At 45.0% G+C, this 22,133-nt stretch overlaps 2 protein-coding genes across 2 annotated transcripts; both read left to right on the top strand.

Moving 5' to 3' along the window:
• Positions 1 to 1,665: 1,665 nt before the first annotated feature.
• On the top strand, positions 1,666 to 6,067 carry wbp1la (WW domain binding protein 1-like a). Its single transcript, XM_057048003.1, has 4 exons — positions 1,666 to 1,868; positions 3,328 to 3,430; positions 3,584 to 3,745; positions 4,535 to 6,067. Exons 1-4 carry the CDS (start codon positions 1,803 to 1,805, stop codon positions 4,990 to 4,992), a joined length of 789 nt encoding a protein of 262 aa, XP_056903983.1. The 5' UTR covers positions 1,666 to 1,802; the 3' UTR covers positions 4,993 to 6,067.
• Positions 6,068 to 8,953: 2,886 nt separating this feature from the next.
• On the top strand, positions 8,954 to 21,829 carry LOC130533806 (cytosolic purine 5'-nucleotidase). Its single transcript, XM_057047509.1, has 18 exons — positions 8,954 to 9,073; positions 11,000 to 11,118; positions 15,980 to 16,053; positions 16,321 to 16,438; positions 16,529 to 16,624; positions 16,941 to 17,032; positions 17,338 to 17,395; positions 17,477 to 17,570; positions 17,642 to 17,695; positions 17,800 to 17,883; positions 18,013 to 18,054; positions 18,153 to 18,260; positions 18,870 to 18,936; positions 19,052 to 19,222; positions 19,373 to 19,424; positions 19,563 to 19,623; positions 19,722 to 19,898; positions 19,984 to 21,829. Exons 2-18 carry the CDS (start codon positions 11,021 to 11,023, stop codon positions 20,221 to 20,223), a joined length of 1,686 nt encoding a protein of 561 aa, XP_056903489.1. The 5' UTR covers positions 8,954 to 9,073; positions 11,000 to 11,020; the 3' UTR covers positions 20,224 to 21,829.
• The last annotated feature ends 304 nt before the right edge of the window (positions 21,830 to 22,133 follow it).

Below are 22,133 nucleotides of genomic sequence, written 5' to 3'. Positions count from 1 at the left end.
CTCTACCGCTTATCCGGGGTCGGGTCGCGGGGGCAGCAGCCTAAGAAGAGAAGCCCAGACCTCCCTCTCCCCAGGTACTCATCCAGGGGGGATCCCCAGGCGTTCCCAGGCCAGTCGAGAGACATAGTCTCTCCAACGTGTCCTGGGTCTTCCCGGGGGTCTCCTACCGGAGGGACATGCCCTGAACACCTCACCAGGGAGGCGTCCAGGGGGCGTCCTAACTAGATGCCCAAGCCACCTCATCTGGCTCCTCTCAACACGGAGGAGCAGCGGCTCTACTCCGAGCTCCTCCCGGATGGCAGAGCTTCTCACCCTCTCTAGGGGAGAGCCCAGCCACCCTACGGAGGAAGCTTATTTCAGCCGCTTGTACCCGTGACCTTGTTCTTTCAGTCATGACCCAAAGCTCATGACCATAGGTGAGGGTAGGAACAAAGATCGACCGGTAAATCGAGAGCTTTGCCTCTCTCTTCACCACTACGGACCGGTGCAGAGTCCGCATTACTGCTGACACCGCACCGATCCGCCTGTCAATCTCCTGCTCCATTCTTCCCTCACTCGTGAACAAGACCCCGAGGTACTTGAACTCCTCCACTTGGGGCAGGATCTCCTCTTTGACCCGGAGAAGGCACTTCACCTTTTTCCGGTTGAGAACCATGGCCTCGGATTTGGAGGTGCTGATTTTCATCCCAGCCGCTTCACATGGGGCGGCGAACCGATCCAGTGATCGTTGGAGGTCACGGGCCGATGACGCCAACAGGACCACATCATCTGCAAAAAGCAGAGACCCGATCCTGAGGTCACCAAACTGGACCCCCTCAACACCATGACTGCACCTAGAAATTCTGTCCATAAAAGTCACGAACAGAATCGGTGACAAAGGGCAGCCCTGGCAGAGACCACCCCTCACGAGTTCAACTTACTGCCAGCAATGCGGACCAAACTCTGACACTGATCGTATAGGGAGCGGACGGCCCATATCAGGGGGCCCGACACCCCATACTCTCAGAGAACCCCCCACAGGACCCCCCAAGGGACACGGTCGAATGCCTTCTCCAAGTCCACAAAACACATGTGGACTGGTTGGGCAAACTCCCATGCACCCTCGAAGACCCAGCTGAGGGTATAGAGCTGGTCCACCGTTCCACGCCCAGGGCGAAAACCACATTGCTCCTCCTGAATCCGAGGTTCGACTATCCCGCGGACCCTCCTCTCCAGTACCCCTGAATAGACCTTACCAGGGAGGCTGATGAGTGTGATCCCCTATAGTGATGATACGACCACAAAGTCGATCATCGATCTGCGGCCTAAGGCGTCCTGGTGCTGGATGTGACGTAGAGATTTGACTGACATGCTTAATGTGATACTGGCAAAAAGAAAAGAAAACAAAACAAAACAAAACAACCTAAAGAATACTCTGGGGGAATCAGAGAATCTAATTCACACTCTGTTCAAGTCTGAGTCAGGAAAGGCAAAGCCAATGATGAGGAACAAGTTCTACAGCATGAACTATGTTCTAAAGGACAATGCTTAGAATCTATGGTACTTATGGAATCATCTCTCCATTTACCAGTCGAACTATCTATCTTGGAATGACGTCAAAAGGAATATTTGATTGACATTTAAATCAGCCAATCACTGCCCGAGAATCGAGCCCGAGCTGGTGGAGCGATTGTGAAAGTTGTCGGGCTTGTTATGTTTTGGTTAGCCAGTAGACACCGAGGCTCGGGGGGGGTTCAGCAATGTGATGTAGAATTAACAGGTTGCTGTTTTTAAAGTAACGTTTAGCCTCGAAAACACTTTTGATGATGGTGTCACTCCACGTCAACGATGGCCAAGAAAATGTGGTTACGGCGGCGACATTGGCGGAGGTAATGTTAGCCTAGCGACCAGCGTTAGCTACCTGATTACGTACTCCAACAGTTAGCTTGTTAGAACAGAACTAGCTGAATATTGACTCATACGCAAATTAGCTCAGTTTTGCTCGTGCGCTTATAGTTAACTAGATCGTGTTCTTATTATTGTGGATTAGGTTACAAAAGCCAGCTGTTTGGAAAGTCTCAACTCTTGATGCGGTACGAAAGTGACAAAGTTGGTGACAGCTTAGTCAATTAGTTTAGATCGGACTTATTTAACAACCATTAGCAGGAATTGGCACCACTCAATCTGATTTATGGTTCCCCTTAAAGTCTTTTTTTTTGCTATGAACTAACCTTATGAGCCTGTACGCTGAGTAGAAAATATAGATATCCTCAGACTTGCGTGTATAACACACATGCACATATGGAAAAGAAATGAAACAGTAGAAAGTAAGTGTTATAAATAAAAATAAAGAAAACTAGTAGCCTCAGCTAGCCAATACCTCCCTCATCCCTGCACCTCTTTAAAATAACGTCCTTGTAGCTTTATTTTAAATGGTTTTAAAATAAAGCTCATTTTCATGCTTGGAAGTTCACCTTTTACTTTCTTTTCCTTTGAAATAATAACCACCCTCATGAATAGTTCAGAATTTCTGCGTACAAGTAACTAGTTATATGGACAATCCTCAAACCTTTGACAGTTTCATGACAGCTCAGCAAAGGACAAAATCAGTATATTATTGTTATTGGTGGATGATGATTAATGAAGCTTTGGTGGCTCGCATCACATCCACGCTGGGCTTTAAGTTTGCGTCCTTGGACCGACTGGAAAAGGTGATGTTGTGACTGTAGAAGCTTTTTAATGAAGCTTTTGCTCTGATTCATATGCTGCGAGATGATTACAGGTTTACCTCTACATAGTTTTTAAGTCCGTCTCCTACATGCCTAACTACTATCGCGGTACTATGAGGTCACTGTATTTCTCAGGATGGTATCTGGCTTTTAAAAATGCTCTGGGTGTGACACACAATCTAAAATACTAGGAAATAGTTCCCACCTGTCTGTGTAATAATGGAACTCACAGAAACCAAGAGAAATGCTCTTGTAACACACTGTAAACTTTACACGTTGCTGAGAATGGGAACATTTGTGCCCTGGCTGAGAGATAACTGTGTAAAAAGATCTGGACTAGGAAAAATCAAAGCCTTGAAGAAAAAGCCAGACTTAAGTTAACCATGAAAGACGTGGGCATGAAGGATGGATGGCCGTACTGGGAAATGGTGTCAACTGGTACAGGCGCCGTGTGCCCATGAAATAAAGATAGAAGGTCTTTAGCCATAACACATGGCTGAAACCTTCTTGATGACCTTGAATAACCAAAAGTAGGAAGTGTTTTTGCACATGAAATGACTGGAGAGAAACCCCGAGCTGTGTCAGCGGGTGAAAGGCTGATGCATTTGTGTGTCCACAGGGCAAGCTGGTGTGCCAGGGTGTGAACAACCAGAGCTACGTGTGTGACTGGGGTCACTGCTGCGGGGAAACCCAGTGCTGCAGCTACTATTATGAACTTTGGTGTGAGTTCTCCTCATCGTCACCATGGTTCTGTCTCGGTGTCATGGCAACAAACATAAAACTACCCATGTGTTCAAGACCCGATCCGTCCGCTGTGCATGTACATGTGGTCACTGCTGCTGCCTGCCTGCGCGCTAACTGAGGTTTACTTGCAGGGTTCTGGTTGGTGTGGGCGCTCATCCTTGTCCTGATATGCGGCTGCATTTTCCAGCACTGGCGCTCTCAGCAGCGCTTCCAGCAGCAGCGCCGCCAGAATGAGATCAACCTCATCGCCTACAGAGAGGCTCACAACAATTCTCAGCTGCCAATTTATCTCAGTAAGTCTTTTAGTTTCTGCCCTACTCTCTTACCTCCCAGAATAGAGGTTGTCTTGATGTAATTAGAAACATGCTGTTAAACAAGGATCCCTTGTGTCTGTGGACTTTGCTAGCCTGAATAAATTCCACTAGGAGTGTTCTGTAAATTCCACATTAGATAGCGCACCTGAGTGTGAGCCGCAGGCGGCCACCCTGAAACATGAGATCTGTATGGTACACAGAATGATCTTTTTAAATGTTTCATCGTTAAATGACTGTAACACAGCAGTAAAGGTCACGCATCAGTTAAAAAAAGACGAACGAGTCTGCCAGCTGTTGATCCTTAGCCTTTAACTTAAAAGCTGCATTGTCAGCATTTCTTTGTGCGTTAGCCATGACGAGGGTGTGGACATGAGGTGCGAAAAGACAAAACACAACCACACTAGCGTCTTCCTCAGCGCATTATCTCTTCAACCTGTCTGTCTTGCTCTTGTGCTGGTTGTGCGCCCCCTGGTGGCCGTAAATATCCATTCAAATTCAGAAAACTTCATGGTGCGAACTTTACGCTAGTTTTCATGCATTGCGCAACATGCACATTGTATTCATTGTACGTCCTGGATTATTGTTCAGCTTGTTTCTGGGATTTTGCTGTTTGGTGTGGGACAGATAGACGCCCAGTGTTTGTTGATCATCCATGTGGCTGTTAATGTTGATGAGTACAATTCTAGACATTAGCTAAAATGAGACCAAATGTTCTGAGATAATGCCACCTAAAGCTCTAAATTGTCCCGTGTCTTGTGTTTCCTACAGGATTCTTGCCCTCCTACTTACTGCCAGCTTATGAAGAAGTGGTTGACCTTCCAGTCATGCCTCCCCCTCCTTACGCCTCCCTTCACCCAGCTCCTCCACCCACAGACCAAAGAGAGGAATCTCCTTGCCTCCCTTCAGCAGATTCCATTTGTATCAACGGTGATTCACCAATGTCAGCTGCTCCCGATATTGCACACGGCCACATTCAGAGTGCTCACAACCCCAACAAGGAACTGACACCGGGCAGGTACCGGCGCTTCACTGGGGACTCTGGGATCGAAGTGTGCGATGGCCAGGAACTTCTGGATCAGCACAGATTTGCGGAACGAGAGGAAGGAACTCAAGAAGAGGAAACGGACCCGTACGATCACTGTGATTCACAGAGCTTTGAGGAGAGCAATGCTGATGACGCAGTTCTTGAGAACACCACTGAAGCTGACTCCAAGTCTATGAAATGATGTCTTCGTATCTGCAGGCCTGGAAACAAATATGAACGCCTCTGCGCTCAGGGCTTCAGACACTATGTGCAGCTGTTGGGGGTTAACAGAAGCTGGGGCGTAGTGGTGTGGTGCCTTTCACTCCGGCCTCGGAACCTCTCCTGACATGGGAATCAGTCTAGTTCACACTTCAAGCGTGCGTCTCTCCTATAAATTCATTTAATGGTTTCTGGAGTTTAAGTGCTCCGTGTAGCTAAAGCTGTTGCTCTCTGCTGCTGCCAAAGTACGTTTGAATGTTGACACTTGGATCACATCAGGTTTACGACACCCACCAGCCACTCACATGGGTCTCTGCTGCCATTTATCAAAGCGTCACAAGGTTGGAGGCGAAACGCTGAGGGTGGACGTCTTCTCTGCACCGCGCCCCAGACAGGGTGGACCAGCGACTGCAACAATGGGAGCCAACAGCATTATTACACCGTAGAGGCATCATTTATATGCAGCATTTCTTTTTTGAACCTCTTTGAAACAAAAATAATGGAATGCCGGTGAAGTTTTCTGAGGTTTTCGTCCCAGAGCTTCACAGCAAACTCACTCAGGTTAGATTATCACAGAAATCTACAGGTTTGTACAGTTCCCAAAAATACAGATGGTAGCTGCACATGACGTAATGACATTAATTACTAAAAAAACCGCCCCAGAATAATAAAATATATTGTAAGTTCTGGTGCCTTTTGCTCTTTCCTACTTTATATAGATATTAGTGGTCAACTGCATTTTAAAAAAACAAACATGTACTTATACAACATTTATGGTTGATTCACACTGACTACATGTGTTGGTGCCATAATGTGAAGCCTCCTGATGCCTTTGACAAAGTATTTTTGTAGACTTCTGGAGGTAGCTCCAGCATGCTCAGACTTATATCATTGTTGAAGAACATCCATGTGTCCCGCTGTTTGAGTAAAGGGAAGCAGTGGTGCAGCAGTGAGTGAGCGTTCACTACTTAAATCATTTTTCCACAAATGTCTGCTGCATTATCTTGAAAATGTTATTGTTCTGTCAAATTTTGCACGAAATATACTGATTACATTCCTGTATGTGTTTGTGTGACAGTTTTGTACAATAAGGTTTCATATTTCAAACTTTAACATGCAGCTTCTAGTGGAGATGCTAAACCGAACATCAAATAATTTGTTTCGTTTCGTTTCGTTTCGTTTCGTTTTCTCCCGCTTATCCGGATCCGGTCGCGGGGGCAGCAGCTTCAGGAGGGATGCCCAGACAGCCCTCTCCCCGGCCACTTCCATCAGCTCTTCCGGGGGAACCCCCACCCGCTCCCAAGCCAGGCGAGAGATGTAATCTCTCCACCTAGTCCTGGGCCGGCCACGAGGCCGCCTCCCGGTGGGACATGTCCAGACACCTCTAAAGGGAGGTGTCCGGAAGGCATCCTAGCCAGATGCCTGAGCCACCCCAACTGACTCCTCTCGATGTGGAGGAGCAGCGGTTCTACTCCGAGCTCCTCCCGGATGTCCGAGCTTCTCACCCTATCTCTAAGGTTGAGCCCGGCCACCCTGCGGAGGAAACTCATTTCAGCTGCTTGTATCTGCGATCTCGTTCTTTCGGTCATCACCCAGCGTTGATGGCCATAGGTGAGGACTGGGACGTAGATCGACCGGTAAATCGAGAGCTTCGCCTTCCGGCTTAGCTCCTTCTTCACCACGACAGATCGGTTGAGCGCCCGCATCACTGCTGACGCCACTCCGATCCGCCTGTTGCTCTCACGTTCCATCCTACCCTCACTCGTGAACAAGATCCCGAGATACTTGAACTCCTCCACCTGAGGCAGGACCTCCTCCCCAACCCGGAGAAGGCACTCTACCTTTTTCCGAGCGAGGACCATGGACTCTGACTTGGAGGTGCTGATCCGCATCCCTGCCGCTTCACACTCGGTTGCGAACCATCCCAGCATTTGATGGAGGTCCCTGTTCGATGGCACCAGAAGAACTACGTCATCCGCAAAAAGCAGCGACGAGATCTTCCGCCCACCGAACTCGACACCCTCCACTCCCCGGCTGTGCCTAGAAATTCTGTCCATAAAAGTTATGAACAAAACCAGTGACAAAGGGCAGCCCTGGCGGAGTCCAACCCTCACTGGGAACGAGTCTGACTTACAACCGGCTATCCGGACCAAACTCCTGCTCCTTTGGTACAGGGACTGGACGGCCCTTATCAAGGGACCTTCCACCCCATACTCCCGGAGCACCCCCCACAGGGTGCACCTGGGGACCCAGTCATAAGCCTTTTCCAAGTCCACAAAACACATGTGGACTGGTTGGGCAAACTCCCAACTCCCCTTAAGCACCCCAGCAAGGGTAAAGAGCTGATCCGTGGTTCCACGACCGGGGCGAAACCCGCATTGTTCCTCCTTGATCAGAGGTTCGACTATCAGTCAATCCTCTTTTCCAGCACCCTGGCATAGACTTTCCCAGGGAGGTTGAGGAGTGTGATCCCCCTATAGTTGGAACACACCCTCTGGTCCCCCTCTTAAAAATAGGCACCACCACCCCGGTCTGCCAGTCCAAGGGCACTGCCCCCGATGTCCACGCAATGTTGTAGAGGCGTGTCAACCAGGACAGCCCTACAACATCCAGAGCCTTAAGATACCCCGGGCAGATCTCATCCGCTCCCGGAGCTCCGCCACCAGGCAGCTGTTTCACTACGTCGGCAACTTCCGCTCCGGAAATTGGATGGTCCACCTCCTGGTCATCCGACTCTGTTCCACCTCGAGGATACGTGTTGGTAGGATTGAGGAGCTCCTCGAAGTATTCCTTCCACTGCCGGATAATTGCCCCAGGAGACGTCAGCAGCTCCCCACGCACACCTAACACGGTGTGTGCGAGTTGCCGCCTGCCGCCCCTAAGGCGCCGGACAGTTTGCCAGAATCTTCTCGGAGCAGACCGAAAGTCTTCCTCCATAGCCTCACCAAACTCCTCCCATGCCCGAGTTTTGGCCTCCGCGACTGTCGCGGCTGCAACCCGCTTAGCCAACCTGTACCGGTCAGCTGCTTCTGGAGACCCACAGACCAGCCCTGACCTGTAGGCCTCTTTCTTCAGCTTGACGGCTCCCCTCACCTCTGGTGTCCACCATCGGGTACGGGGATTACCGCCACGACCAGCACCAGCGGCCTTGCAGCCACAGCTCGCGACAGCCGCCTCGACAATGGCGGAGCGGAACATGGCCCATTCAGACTCAATGTCCCCTACCGCCCTCGGAACATGATCAAAGCTCTGTTGGAGGTGGGAGTTGAAGACCAGCCTGACGGGTTCCTCCACCAAGCGTTCCCAACAGACCCTCACTAAGCGTTTGGGCCTGCCAGGTCTGCGCGGTGGCTTCCCCCCCACCTGATCCAACTCACCACCAGGTAGTGATCAGTTGACAGCTCTGCTCCTCTCTTCACCCGAGTGTCCAAAACATATGGCCGCAGATCAGCTGACACGACTATAAAGTCAATCATTGACCTACGGCCCAGGCTGTTATGGTGCCAAGAGCACCGATGAACAACCTTATGCTCGAACATAGTGTTAGTTATGGCCAAACTGCGACTAGCACAGAAGTCCAATAACTGAACACAACTCTGGTTCTGATCGGGCAGACCGTTCCTCCCAATCAAATAATTCATAAACCATAATTTACTCTGTGCTTCCATAGTTCCGGCTTTACGTTTCACACTGACCAGCCTTGGAAACTCAAACATTTTGCAAATTTCCTTTAAGCAGAAGTAGTGAGAAAACAAAAGATATAAGATATCTATTTGTTTTCCTATTTTAAAAAAAAATGCTTTAAGGGCAAATAATGAAATATGTCAAAGGGGTCATTAATAAAACAATGTTCGTAATTTAACGATAATATTTTCTTTTTACTGTTACATTTATGTAGAAATGTGCACTGTAAATTTGCTCTACCAACGATCGCTCTAACTTATCCGGCGCTTGCTTGTACTTCCCTACCAGGCCAGACGGTGGCGCCATTAACAGCAACACAAACGGTAGAAGAAGAGAAGAACCAGTCGCAGAAGAAGAATCAGAAGCGAATGTGAAAAGAGGTATCTGCACTTCACTCGAGCGTAGTTTATACACGATTGGGAGTTTGTTTTAGTCGTCACAGAACCGTCTGTTGGGCTTTATGCTACTAAAAGAGAGGGTTCGATTTGCCTGGCTTGTCACATACATATGAAGGCTGTTTAAGCCATGAAAATTAACATAAAAATACACTGAGTGTCACTTGAGTCTGTATGCTAGACTTCCTTTAGCTAACTTTACCCCTTGTTTACGTGAAGCATTAATTGGACACAAATTGCTATTTTTTTAGAGCTCTTTAGAAAATTATTTTGCGCGACATATGTGCGTATATAGGTGCTCTATGTCCTTTAAGACAAATAGTGCATTTTATCCATTGTGGAAAAGATGTAATGGATGGCCAACAAGTCGAACATAGGGGTTTGCAAAGCGGGTCACGGTGGAAATAACAGCAACATTTTGCGCTGTGTTTACTGAATTATATGCGTCTAAATTAAACTCAATTTATCGGGGGGAATGAACACTTGTACATTTATTATGATGATAACAACTAATAACTCACGATAATATCAACAAAACCGAGTTTGGAGGATTTTGTGTGACATGTAGCCCACTCGGATGTTTTCCTGTCCCTTCCCGAGTGGGTGCCCGACTCGTGAGCAGCCAGCTATGAGGAGCTGTGTCCGGCCTATCCTGCCTGTTTTCCCGAGGGTCTGCGCTCTCCTACCCCCTCCCGGTGACACTGTTGTTGGGTTCCCAACAGTACTTTGAGGGGGGAGGGGGGGACGTAATCCTCCCGTATGACTCACTTTATTTTATCGTGATAATCAGAAATAGCCCGTAAAATGTCACTGGGATTAAAGATGCGGCGCTTTATTTAGTATCAGCTCTCTTCTGCTCTCTGACACGAGTTTGACCAATGCGGCTCATCTCGTTGGCTGACGGCAGTTGTTGGTCTGAAAAGAAAAGATGCGGCCCCTTTTTAAAACTTACGGAAAATCCACATTGGGCCATTTCTGTTGTACTGAAACGCGAAACTTCTGACTGGCTAAATTAGGCTTCTCATTGACCAATAAAACCACGTGATGGTGCTGCGGTAGTGCGGCTCTCTTGACCAATAGGAAGTGCTGTCACTGTTGCTTTGATACGCCTGCGTAGTTGACGCGATACTACCAAGACAAGCAAAACAGAAAAGGCGAACGCAGAAATGTAGAAAACAACGGGAGAATAAACAGGATTATTTAAAGTAGTTATTATTCTGATAGTAAATGTAAAAATGTACGTTTCCCGCTAAATCCTGGGTTTAATTCGTTGTTTGGTCCTGTAAACATAGTGCAAGGTTTTAGGGCTTTTATTTTTGTACTTCCGGTTACCTGTCGAATTCAACTGCTATTTTTTTTCCTCAATTTCTTCTTGCTTGTCAAATTTTGCTTCTGCTACTTATTTAGAAACTAGTTGTGTTTTAAGGGCAAGGGTCATCAATCATCTTGATTGGCTACCAATAAATGGTTTATCAGAGATCACAGGGATCAAATTTGCCATTGAAATGACTGGATTGCAGGTTTATCAGACTTGTGGAATTTGACTTATATTATTCAGTTTTGTCTAATTTCACTCAAACGTTAATTAGTATTTTTTTTCTCTTATTGGTCTTTTTTTTTTTTTAAATTAGGAAAGAAAATATTTGACTATTGCTTTGATGTTTTTTCTGTGCTTTGACATTGACCTGTTCATTCTGTAACCAAACATGAGGTTAAATGTGATGATGTTTTCAATATCAACACTCTCTTAACATGTCCTTTTTTAGAAAGTACAAAAAGATTGCATGGCAAGCATTGTGAGAAATAATTTATGGCAATTTTTAATTTGTCCTGCCAAAAATGACTGAGGATATAGCAACACGCAAATAAAGGGAATTCTGGAATAATTGCTAGCCTCTTTTTTCTTCTCAGAAACGGTTATTACAGTTCAAGATGACTTCATGGAGTGACCGTCTGCAGAATTATGCTGACCTTCCAGTCAACATGGATGGTTTGGCTTTGAAAAAGTACCGACGTGAAGCTCACCACAGGTTTGTTTTCTTCAGACCGTTCCAAAATTAATCGAAGCCAAATCTTGGGCAGTCCTAACAAGATATCAGTGTGACACTGACTGTATGGCTGCACTACTTTGTTTTACTTATAACATTAATTATATAATATTTTATATGTTTTAAGGACAAAGATCTTGACAAGTTAGTTTGTTCCACTCAGTCTTCATAAACGTCTTTCAGTAATGTGTGTGTGTGTGTGTGTGGGGGGGGGGGTTAGTTTCAGTTTTCATAAATACCTGTCATACAGAGTTGTTTGACTTACCCATTCAGATATTTGTGACATCTGTTTAAATACTGATAGTTAAATTCATCCTCTAGGGGAGCTTTTCTACAAGGACTCTTGTGGATGTTTTGTATTGAGGGAACAGGGATCCACTGAAGCATCTAACTTCGTCCTCTTTGTAGGTGGATCTAAGGCTCAGCGAACAATTTAACCTGCCACGTTTTATCAAAGATATCTATCAGGTTTTCTGATGTCCTCCTGCAGTTCTTCTCTTCTGTTTGTGCTATTTAGATTTTTTGCATGTGATTTTTGAGACAACGCCAGCGCTGCTTTTCTACAGGACGTAGTTGAGGGTCTTTTCTAACTAAATCCTAATGTTCAAAGTCTTTTTTTGCCCCCCCCCTTTTGGGTTGTTGATGTCTATTTTCCTACAGCCAAATGCTTTCTTAGTCACTTTTGGCACAGTTGTGGACTCATTTCTTTGTGTGTTGGCCTGTTGCTCATGTCACGCGCTGGGCTGAGCACCGATATTTTGAGAATAACAAAATTGTGTGTGTGTTATAAACATGGACATTTGCAAATGTAGTTTTTGAAATGTTGTGAAATGTCATTATTGTTACCTCTGCTGCTTGATGCGAGAGAGTCAGAGTCGTTGTCAACATGCAGATGTTGCAGCTGCATGACGTGAATCTGACCCTTAATCAGTATTTACAGGGGGAATAAACAGTATGTAGAACAGGGGTGGGGAACCTTTTTCATATCGAGGGCCATTTCAATTTTTATAAAGTCCTCCGAGGGCCATACTATTATGAACACATACCTAGGGATGCAAAAAAAAAAAGAGGAAAAAAAAAAGAGTCTATAACCACTGTGTTACTAAGTCTCATGATTGCTGCATTTGAATTTGAATTATTTATTTAGCACACATGCATATAAAATCACCAAAAAAATAGAATAAAATGACAAACAAGTAAAATATGTTTTCATGATCATACAAAACAATAAAAAAAAAGAGGCGCAGAGTTGAGGCAAGAGACCCGTAAGGGCCTGTTCGAGGCCTCTACTCACAAAAACTGCAATACAACAAGATAATCAAGAAAATAAATGAAAGAAAGAAAGATAAAGACAATAATAATAACAACTAGAAAGCACCCGGAGAGCGCAGACCTCCGCCAAGCGCAACAATTCCTGGCATATTGTGATTTCCACCATAAATATTAGTCCCACATATACTTTGACTACATATTCAGATTCCTTGACCATAAAAACATACCGTTAGCCACTGGAATCATAACAATATATGTCTTAGTTCAATAGTTATTCACGAAAAAAAATTCACGCTTTGAAACAATTTTACTTTGTCCGGCGCGAGCACCTCAGCGGCGGCTACGAGGCACTCCTTCACGAACTCTCCTTTGGCGTGAGGTTTCAGCTTCGTGGCTATTAATTCACTCACCACAAAACTTGCACGCGTAATATTCTCTCTGTCAGTACATGGTCGTGTGAAAGCTGCTTGTTGAGCCTCCAAACTCCGACGAAGAGCATTAATTTTATCCAAACGCATCTGTCCTTTCAACTCGTCGAGTTTAGCGTGTTTCCAGCTGTAATGGCGCTCGAGATTTGCCTTTTTCATCGCTGCCAGCACCTCACCACAAACTAGGCACACTGGCTTGCCTTTTACTTCAACAAAGAAAAAATCACTTGTCCATTTCTCCTGGAATACACGGCATTCTGCATCCACCTTCCTTTTCTTGACAGTCACCATGATGCATCAATTTTTCGTCCGTGTCAATCAGTCCAGCCCACTACGTACATCACATGCTGTGTTCACTGACCCTGACCTTGACTCGGACATAACAAAACCGTCTGTTTTATCTCAGAAAACGGGAAAATATTTCCTCTTGTTACAACAGAAATTTCAGGATACGAAAGGCAAAAATACGCTACCGCGGAGTTTAGTGAACGGTCCAACTGTATAAGTGCACATATAAAATATAAAAATCGTATTGCCGGTAGAAATGGTCTCGCAGGCCGTATACGGCCCGGAGGCCCGGGGTTCCCCACCCCTGGTCTAAATAGAGAATAGTATAAAATCATTCACTAACATTTCTTTCTTTCTTTTGTTAGTTCCAGTTTTCTGTCTGTCTCCCACCATTCTCATCACCTTTCAGACCAGAGGACTGATTCAATCCTCCTATAAACACTTGCATGTCACCCACATGGCTGGTGGTAGCTCAGTCTGGAGGAGACTGGGCTGAGAAGCGGAGGGGTTTTCCAGTCCCAGTGTGGTCTTCTGGTAGTTGGGGTGCCAGCACACCTCCCTCAAATGTTCACATAGGGTCCTGCCATGTGCTTATTTTGATTTATTTTGAGTAAAGGATAGAGTTCATGACCCAGGAGCCCTTATAAACAATACACAGTAATCCTTTAGCATCAGAAACAAGTATCTGACTGATATGCCAACCAACCATCGGTGGTAATATCCCATGTATTCTCTATTACAAAGCTGTCCAAGGGATCAGGCTCAAAGCCAACCTGCACTGAGGTATGGTATCTTTTTGTTGTTAACGCAGCCTGCGAATACTGACTCTGACATTCCCTTTTTACGTCCATGATATAAAATGAGCCTTCATCCAACCCTCACGGATCTCCATCAATACTGACACTGATTGTGGGAAATAGCAGCTGGTGATTTCGCCGCGTGTTTCTCCTGCATCTATCCTTTAATCCTCATCTTGCTGGAGTGAAGCTGATATCATCTTTCATGCCGTCCGATTAGAAACTTAAAGCCATTTTTGAAATAACAGCTGATGGAATTAGGTGACTGTGAAGATGCTGAGTAGCTGTTTCCACAGTCTGATGGCACCTGAAAATGTAAGTTATAAATAGTTATATATATATAATATATAATATAAATAGTTCCTTAGGTTGAAATCTTGTGTGAAAAGAGGCAAGTATTCTTGGTGTGCCAGATGGACACGGTGAAAACAGAAAGGAAATAGAAGTATTAAAAGACCTCATTTGGAACGACATCTGTCTCTATAGGTTCCAACATTTCAGTTCAAACTATACAATTAGGTCCTGAAAATGGTTCCTCATCCAGCCTGACAAGGTTTGAGAGGAATGGCAGAATATTCCCAGCTGTGCAAAGCCTGTGGAATCAGATCCACGAACATCAGCAGCTGTAATTTCTGTACCGTTTACAGGTTCTGAATGTTCCTGCCACTGAAATACTTCCGTTTTCTTTCCAACATTTTCTACTATTCTGTTTTCAGCTTTCTTTCGGGGCTGAGCTGTATATTTAAAATAATCTGGCACACATATTGTAGCAGGGAAAATAGTAGTACATTTAAATAAAGTAGGAATTCTCGTGTGAATTTTAACCTTTCAGGAATTACAGACATTTTTCACCAATTTCCCATTCCATCGTTTCTACCAAAACAGATGTGGTTTATTTGCGTGCTACCTAAGATATTTTGACCTGTTGTTGTTAAACTTGACTTTATTGGTTGACTCAAGTGAAGCTATGCTGAAACCTATAGGAACGAGCAACTTCTGGTCAAGTTCAGAAGACTCTGGACAAGGAAAGAGTGTCATCAAATCAAATGATACATTCTTAAACATAAAGGCAACGTGGAAACTACAGGAAACCTTTGTGAACAGGGCACATGAAGGGAAGACCCAGCGGTGTTACCACGATAGGAGAAGAGTGAGGAGGCCACACTTTCTCTTGTTCCTGCATTAGTGAGTTGAACCTGACAACAAATGCAAAGAAAAAGCCACCAGCCACCACAAAAGGGACTGATTTTCAATGTGGTGGCAACAGAAAGTTGCCCTTTTCTTATTCCAGTTTGTCCTTGACTCGACTGGTAGCTTGAGGTCAAAGCAGTGACCCTGCCACATCGCGCCATATCTTTGTTTTTAGAGAGAGGTTTATTAGGTCCAGAGAACCCCCCAATCTCTGGTGGGACTGGTGCTAACAACCCAGTGCTTTGAAACTTCATACGAGACCCTACATTGACCATTTTGTCCTATCGTTTGTTTTATAGCAGTCTATTAAAATGCTTATTTTTGCTTGTCGCAGAAATTGAGGAGGGGCTTTGAGCAAAAATGTCTGTAATGCTTTAAATACTGTGATCTGTTTCTAACATTTGTCAAATGTTTCCCTCATAACTCCTTTCATTTTATGTCACACTGGCTGCTCACAACAGGAAAATAGTTCCTAAAGTCCGGATCCTTTGATTTGTTGGTTGTGTGGACTGTAGTTGGTGGCACTCTCCAATCCCAGCGTTCCAAATTAATGTCGGTTTGTTCCGGTGGTAGACGGCATTAATCGAGTTTGAAATAATTGGTTTTCCTTTTGTTGCGTGCTGTTTTCGTTCCTCTGCAAGGGTGAAGAGGATTCCTTTCAGATACATGCATGCTCACAGTGTGCCTCTTATCTTTGGTTGAATCAGTAGTGCTCAAATGCATCAAATCGTGACCTGGTGGTGTGTTTGCCATCGCTGCTGTGACGTGTTTCCCCCTCTAATAAACGGGGAGTTGTACAGAGAAGCCTCCCATCAGCCCCAGCTGTCTCCACCTTATTGACCGTGTTGGTGTTGTTCCCCCCTCCAGAGTGTTTGTCAACCGAAGTCTGGCCATGGAGAAGATCAAGTGCTTTGGTTTTGATATGGATTACACTCTGGCAGGTGAGTGGTTTGTGTGTTCACCATTCGTGCCGTCCTCCGAAAATAGTTTTCTGTCCACAGATTTCCATTTCTAAGCACGTTTTGCTCAGCTTTGCTTTCTCTCGCTCTGTGAATCAAATATCAAACACTTTCTCTATTATGATGCGATAATCTTGTTAGCAGCACTGGAAACACAGAAGGAAACATGCTAAAGGTTTCAACTCGTGTCCCATGGACTCTGTAACGTCCTGACAGATGGGGCTGACATGATTCTGTGTGTGGGTTTAGTGTACAAGTCTCCTGAGTACGAGTCGCTGGGCTTTGACCTGACGGTGGAGCGTCTGGTGTCGATCGGATATCCACAAGAGCTGCTTAACTTTGTCTACGACCCGTCCTTCCCAACCAGGTCGGTTCACAAGTGTCTCCCCTTCCTCTCCATGAAGACTAACGCAGCTCATTTGTTGTTACTGTTGACGTGCATGTGCATTCTCCTCAGAGGCCTGGTGTTCGACACGTTGTATGGAAACCTTCTCAAGGTCGATACCTACGGGAACATCCTGGTGTGTGTCCACGGATTCAACTTCCTGAGGGGGTGAGAGAGATCTGATAGTTCAGCAAATTATTATTATTGTTGTTGTTGTTGTTAAGCGTTCGGACCTCTGAGACGACGCTTCATCCAAGGGACGTGGGAAATGCTGGTTAGAGTTTGGGGTCGATTCAGAATAGGGTTGTTTACCACTAACATGATTTAGAACGTGTTCCTGTGTTCACAGTGAAATGATGAACCTTCAGAACATTACAGAATAAAACTGTCAGTGCAGGAGTTCAAAAGCATTTAGGATTCATAAGGCTTCTTGGACGGAAGCGTCGCATCTGTCTAAACCGGGATTCTCACGGTGTGTCTACAGACCCGAGATCAGAGAAAAGTACCCCAACAAGTTCATTCAGCGAGGAGATACGGAGCGCTTCTACATCCTCAACACGCTTTTCAACCTGCCTGGTAACAAATCAAAACAGTCCAGTGGAAAAGACTACTTGAACCTTGTGTGACATTGATTGTTATTTGGTCATTTCCATTTAATTTAGTAACATAAAAATTGTAAATATCTAACTGATAAACTCCTTCCAGTTTCATTTTTACGGGATTGCGCCAAAATAAAACCTATAGATTTAAGAATAGAGCTGCAATCAGGCATCATTTATGCTGAAGTTTGCCATCTAGGCTTAATGTTTTCTACTTTTATTGCAATATTTGTTAATCAGCCGTACTGCGTTGTGTGTGTTTTTTGTTTAATTCCTCCTCAGAAACATACCTCTTTGCATGTCTGGTGGATTTCTTCAGTAACTGTTCAAGATATACAAGGTACGACTGTGGCATCGTCGTTGAAGGCTCTGACAGTACGCATGTGCAGAACTCCCCTTTAATGTTGTCACACCTCTGCAGTTGTGAGACTGGCTTCAAAGACGGGGACCTTTTCATGTCCTACAAGAGCATGTTCCAGGATGTCCGCGATGGCGTGGACTGGGTTCACTTCAAGGTCACTTTCCACTTTAAACAGACCAAATAAAAGAAAACGTGTATTTACTATCAGAATGCTTCTTTACACAGGGCTCCTTAAAAGAAAAGACGGTTGAAAATCTGGAGAAATATGTGGTGAAAGATGTAAGTAAAGTGTACCTGCGTGCTACATTAGCCTCTATATCTGTAGCTGTGGTCACTCTCTTGTTATTAAGTCTAATATTTCTTTTTTCCTCCCCTCCAACAAGCCAAAGCTTCCTCTCCTCCTCAGTCGCATGAAAGAAGTCGCCAAAGTCTTTCTGGCTACGAACAGCGATTATAAATATACAGAGGTTAGAGACACAGAACCGCTTGTTTTACTGTGTTTGCTGGTTAACTGGCACATTTCAACCAGCACAAACATTGAGACTAATGACAAATGGATTTCTTTTTTATTTTTAACCATCTTTGTTCTTTCACAGAAAATTATGACCTACCTCTTTGACTTTGCTCATGGCCCAAAGGTAAAGGAACCCCATCATGTAATGTTTAGAATCAATGCTTAAGATTAAGATTAAGATGTACTTTATTATTAAGTGACGTATATGTGTGTAACCTGCAGCCTGGAATGCCACACCGGCCCTGGCAGTCCTACTTTGACTTGATTCTGGTGGACGCCCGGAAGCCCGTCTTTTTTGCAGAGGGAACAGTCCTGCGGCAGGTTGACACGGTGAGTCTGTGCTGCGGTTCCCAAACTCTGCTGCCTTTTCCTGGTCAAACACGGGGTTCTGGTCACCACGTTTAGCTATATTAATCTAAAGAAGACGGATGAAAGCAAGCAATGCTTGGATTAACAAAAATCTAACTGGACAGGTGCTCTACAGCAAATTCATGAAGCCAAAACTCAGGCAACAACACAGACCTTCAGGCATCAACCAATGTCTTCGGGGTCTGGCACACAGTTAATTACTGTCAATTATATACGGGTGAGGTTGATTCAAATGTTTAAACACGAGGGGGCGCTAGAGATCGAGGTCTTGTGGACATAAAAAGCCTCCAAGTCAATAGGAGGCTAAAGTCTAATAATAATGTCTATATACATATATGTGTGTGTGTGTGTGTATATGTATATATATATATATATATGTGTGTGTGTGTGTGTGTGTGTGTGTATATGTATAGAGAGAGAAAGTGGACCTCATCCTTGAGACCAGGGGTTCTGGGACCCCCATGATGGTGGTCAGGGCTGACGTCACTGGGGTCCTGCTGGATCGTAGTGGACAGCCTGGGCTATTTGAGGTCACATATATTAATATTTCCCAACATGCGGCTCTTTCAGACCACGGGTCGGCTGAAGATTGGGACCTACACCGGACCTCTGCAGCACGGAATCGTTTACTCTGGAGGTAAATACGTGTAGTTGTTTAATTCTCTGGGAATTTTGGGATTGTGTTGGCAGATATTCAGCCCGAGAGATTGAGCGTTATTTAACGAGGGTGTGACGTATATTTGTTCCTGCAGGTTCTTCAGACATTGTGTGCGATTTGATGGGCATCAAAGGAAAGGACATCATCTACATTGGTGACCACATCTTTGGAGACATTCTTAAATCCAAGAAGCGTCAGGGCTGGAGGACTTTCCTGGTGATACCTGAGCTTGCCCAGGAGCTGCACGTTTGGACCGACAAGAGCTGTGAGCACATACACACACAGAGTTACACATTTTCCTACATTAAATGTCTCCAACCTGTGAAAGTGTCTCATCTGACGATACTTTGGCCTCTTTGACCTCCTCTGTTTCTGTGGGGAGGCAGCCACAATCAATACTTCTTGTGTTTTTCAGCCATATTTGAGGAACTTCAGTCTCTGGATTGTTTTCTGGCAGAACTTTACAAGTGAGTTGCTCACTTTTTCTACTGGAACCAACTGCAAACCTAAGAAAACCAATGCATCATAACCATGTTGGATTTCTGTCTTTGTGACGAGCATCATCTCATTTTTTCTGCCTAATTATTGCGTCTTCACGTTTCCAGACATCTGGACAGCAGCAGTAACGAGAGGCCTGACATCAGCTCGCTGCAGAGACGGATCAAGGTGCGTCTCCCTCCTTTCCTCCTCGAAAGTGAGTGTTGAGTGTTCTGGCTGCTGCTTTAGTTTCCACTGATCCTTTCTGTCTGTTTTTTCCCTCCTAGAAAATCACCCATGACATGGACATGTGCTACGGCATGATGGGGAGTCTGTTCCGCAGTGGATCCAGACAGACCCTCTTTGCCTCCCAGGTGATGCGCTACGCTGACCTGTATGCCGCCTCCTTCATCAACTTGCTGTACTACCCGTTCAGCTACCTGTTCAGAGCCGCGCACGTGCTGGTGAGCGTCATTCTTCCGACCACTCCTCAAGGTTTCACTAGTCTGTCAACTGCTGACTTTTGTCTGCATCCCGCTTTGACCCAAGATGCCTCACGAGTCCACGGTGGAGCACGCTCACGTCAGCTTCATAGATACCGAGTCTCCGCTGGCGACGAGGAACCGCCACGATGTTGACCTGAAGGAGATGGAGTGTAAACGCCACCAGCTGACTCGGTCTGTCAGCGAGATCCAGCCTCCACATTTATACCCGCAGACGCCACAGGAGATTACCCACTGCCACGATGAGGATGATGATGAGGAGGAGGAGGAGGAGGAGGAGGAGTAGCGCTGTTTTGTGTTATTCTGAGCTGGAGGTAGTATGTTGTCAGATTTTTATAATGGAGTCTGTTGTGGCAGAACCTTCACCTGACCCACGCTGATATCTAGATTCAAGTTTGGATTTGTCATTTAGGAGGACGCCGTTCATCATTCAGACCAGTCGGCATCATTTAATGAGTAACGTTAGCCGTGCGCGGCTGCTGTAACACACAAACGGATGAATGCGCGAACGCGAATAAGATGCTGGTAAACTCGGAATAATTACAATTGTTTCTTCCCCTCCAACAGTGTCATTTGGTTCCCGGCGGTTCTTACCTTCATCTCTCCTATAATTAGCCCTGATTGTTAGGGAAATACATTTTACTGCCAAAATCCTTTCCATTAGACTAGCTAGCTCATTAGCTCCACTCAGTCAAATGTCTTTTTCTCTTTACCAACAGGCACCACATGTATATTATTAGTAATATACTGGGTTTATCAGCGAACTCTCACATACATATGGTGCTTCATGCTGAGCAAAATTTTTAAAAAAAAATCATATTGGGAGATCAGTGTAGATCTCAGAAGAGCAAATATATTTGTTGGTGGTCTCCTGTTGTGATGCTGCTGCCGTTACTGCAGCTACAGTTTCTGTCCAAGTATGAATCTGCCCACAAATCCATTTTTACTGTAATCGAAACAACTGAAAGGGAGCAGATGAGGAATAAGAAATAGCATCGTGCAACACATTAAAGGCCCCAAAATATCAGAAACTACAAAATGTTTGTAAGAATTTCAGTCATCTGGTGACGCCTTTAAAGTGAGCGTTAAATGCTAAGAAGTCCCAACCCAAATATTTGTCAGTCCACTCTCTGGATGCTGGAAATGGAAATGAATCCTGGAACCGAGTCACTGGAAGCCGACGGTGGTATATTACAGCCATTTGATACTTGTTAATTTGTCGGACCTGCTAAAAGCCCAGAAACCGTGAACAGCTGCTTGGCTCCATCTTGTCTGTACTGTTACAGAACCCCCCCCCCCCCCCCCTCCCCAGCAGAAGGCTGGGAAACACTTACTGCCTTACTCATGATGGAGAGTGAAAGAGAATCACTGTTACACCGTTTCCCTTTAGGAATAGAGGGTCAAAGGTTTCCATGCAAATGTCTATTTTAGCCTCGATGGGGATGTTTTACTGACTTCACTGTTGAAGGACCACAAAGACCATGAGGTTGATCACTTAAAGGGATCTGTCAGTGTTGATCTATAGGTGTGGATTCATCCCCACAGTGTGTTTCTGATGTTTGTCTTCAACTTAACAGACAATTTGGGCCTTTTTAAATGCAACTGTTCATCTTCTGTCTTGTACTTCAGTAAGGGAGCAATATTGTGTCAAGAATGCTGTAAAATCTTTTTTTTTTGTCAATATTTTCCTGTTTTTAATGTTGATACTGGTTGTCAAGCGTATCAACTGTAAGCCGAATGAATGTTTCGGTTGTTTTAGCCACAGTCGTTCGTGCACGTGAGCTCGTTTCATTTCATGTCTCATGTGAAAAAGATGCCAACAGCAGTGACGCTGCTCTTGAAGTGTTTGCCTGGATTTTTTTCTAAAAAAAATAAATACATTTCTAATGTCAGATTGGGGTGTTTTCTTCCAAAAACAGAGCTCAAACAATTTCACCGGGTTGGCGGTTTCGTTTGATGATTTCTCATCATTTAAAGGAGATTTATGTCATCCAGTGATTTTATAATCTCCCTCTTCAGTAAATTATATAGAAATTCTGTGGATTCGATCATTAAATAGGTCAATTACGCGATCGCTCCAGCGATCCAGGGTCCATTTGTTGGAAAACAGGATTTATGATTTCATGTGGGAGATTATGCAAATATAAACATGCGAAGGTGGTGTGTTTGCCTGCTGTGACACTGTCCCTGAAACTG

The sequence above is a fragment of the Takifugu flavidus genome, chromosome 11 (assembly GCF_003711565.1).
Source record: "Takifugu flavidus isolate HTHZ2018 chromosome 11, ASM371156v2, whole genome shotgun sequence".
In the NCBI taxonomy this organism is placed as follows: domain Eukaryota; kingdom Metazoa; phylum Chordata; class Actinopteri; order Tetraodontiformes; family Tetraodontidae; genus Takifugu; species Takifugu flavidus.
This window is presented reverse-complemented; position numbering and strand designations above follow the sequence as displayed.

Coding starts and splice junctions, on each gene's coding strand:
- LOC130533806 (XM_057047509.1), top strand. CDS start 11,021: ATGACTTCATGGAGTGACCGTCTGCAGAATTATGCTGACCTTCCAGTC. Junction 18,937..19,051: donor CGGAATCGTTTACTCTGGAG/GTAAATACGTGT, acceptor TTGTTCCTGCAG/GTTCTTCAGACATTGTGTGC. Junction 19,899..19,983: donor TCAGAGCCGCGCACGTGCTG/GTGAGCGTCATT, acceptor CTTTGACCCAAG/ATGCCTCACGAGTCCACGGT.
- wbp1la (XM_057048003.1), top strand. CDS start 1,803: ATGATGGTGTCACTCCACGTCAACGATGGCCAAGAAAATGTGGTTACG. Junction 1,869..3,327: donor CGGCGGCGACATTGGCGGAG/GTAATGTTAGCC, acceptor GTGTGTCCACAG/GGCAAGCTGGTGTGCCAGGG. Junction 3,746..4,534: donor TCAGCTGCCAATTTATCTCA/GTAAGTCTTTTA, acceptor TGTTTCCTACAG/GATTCTTGCCCTCCTACTTA.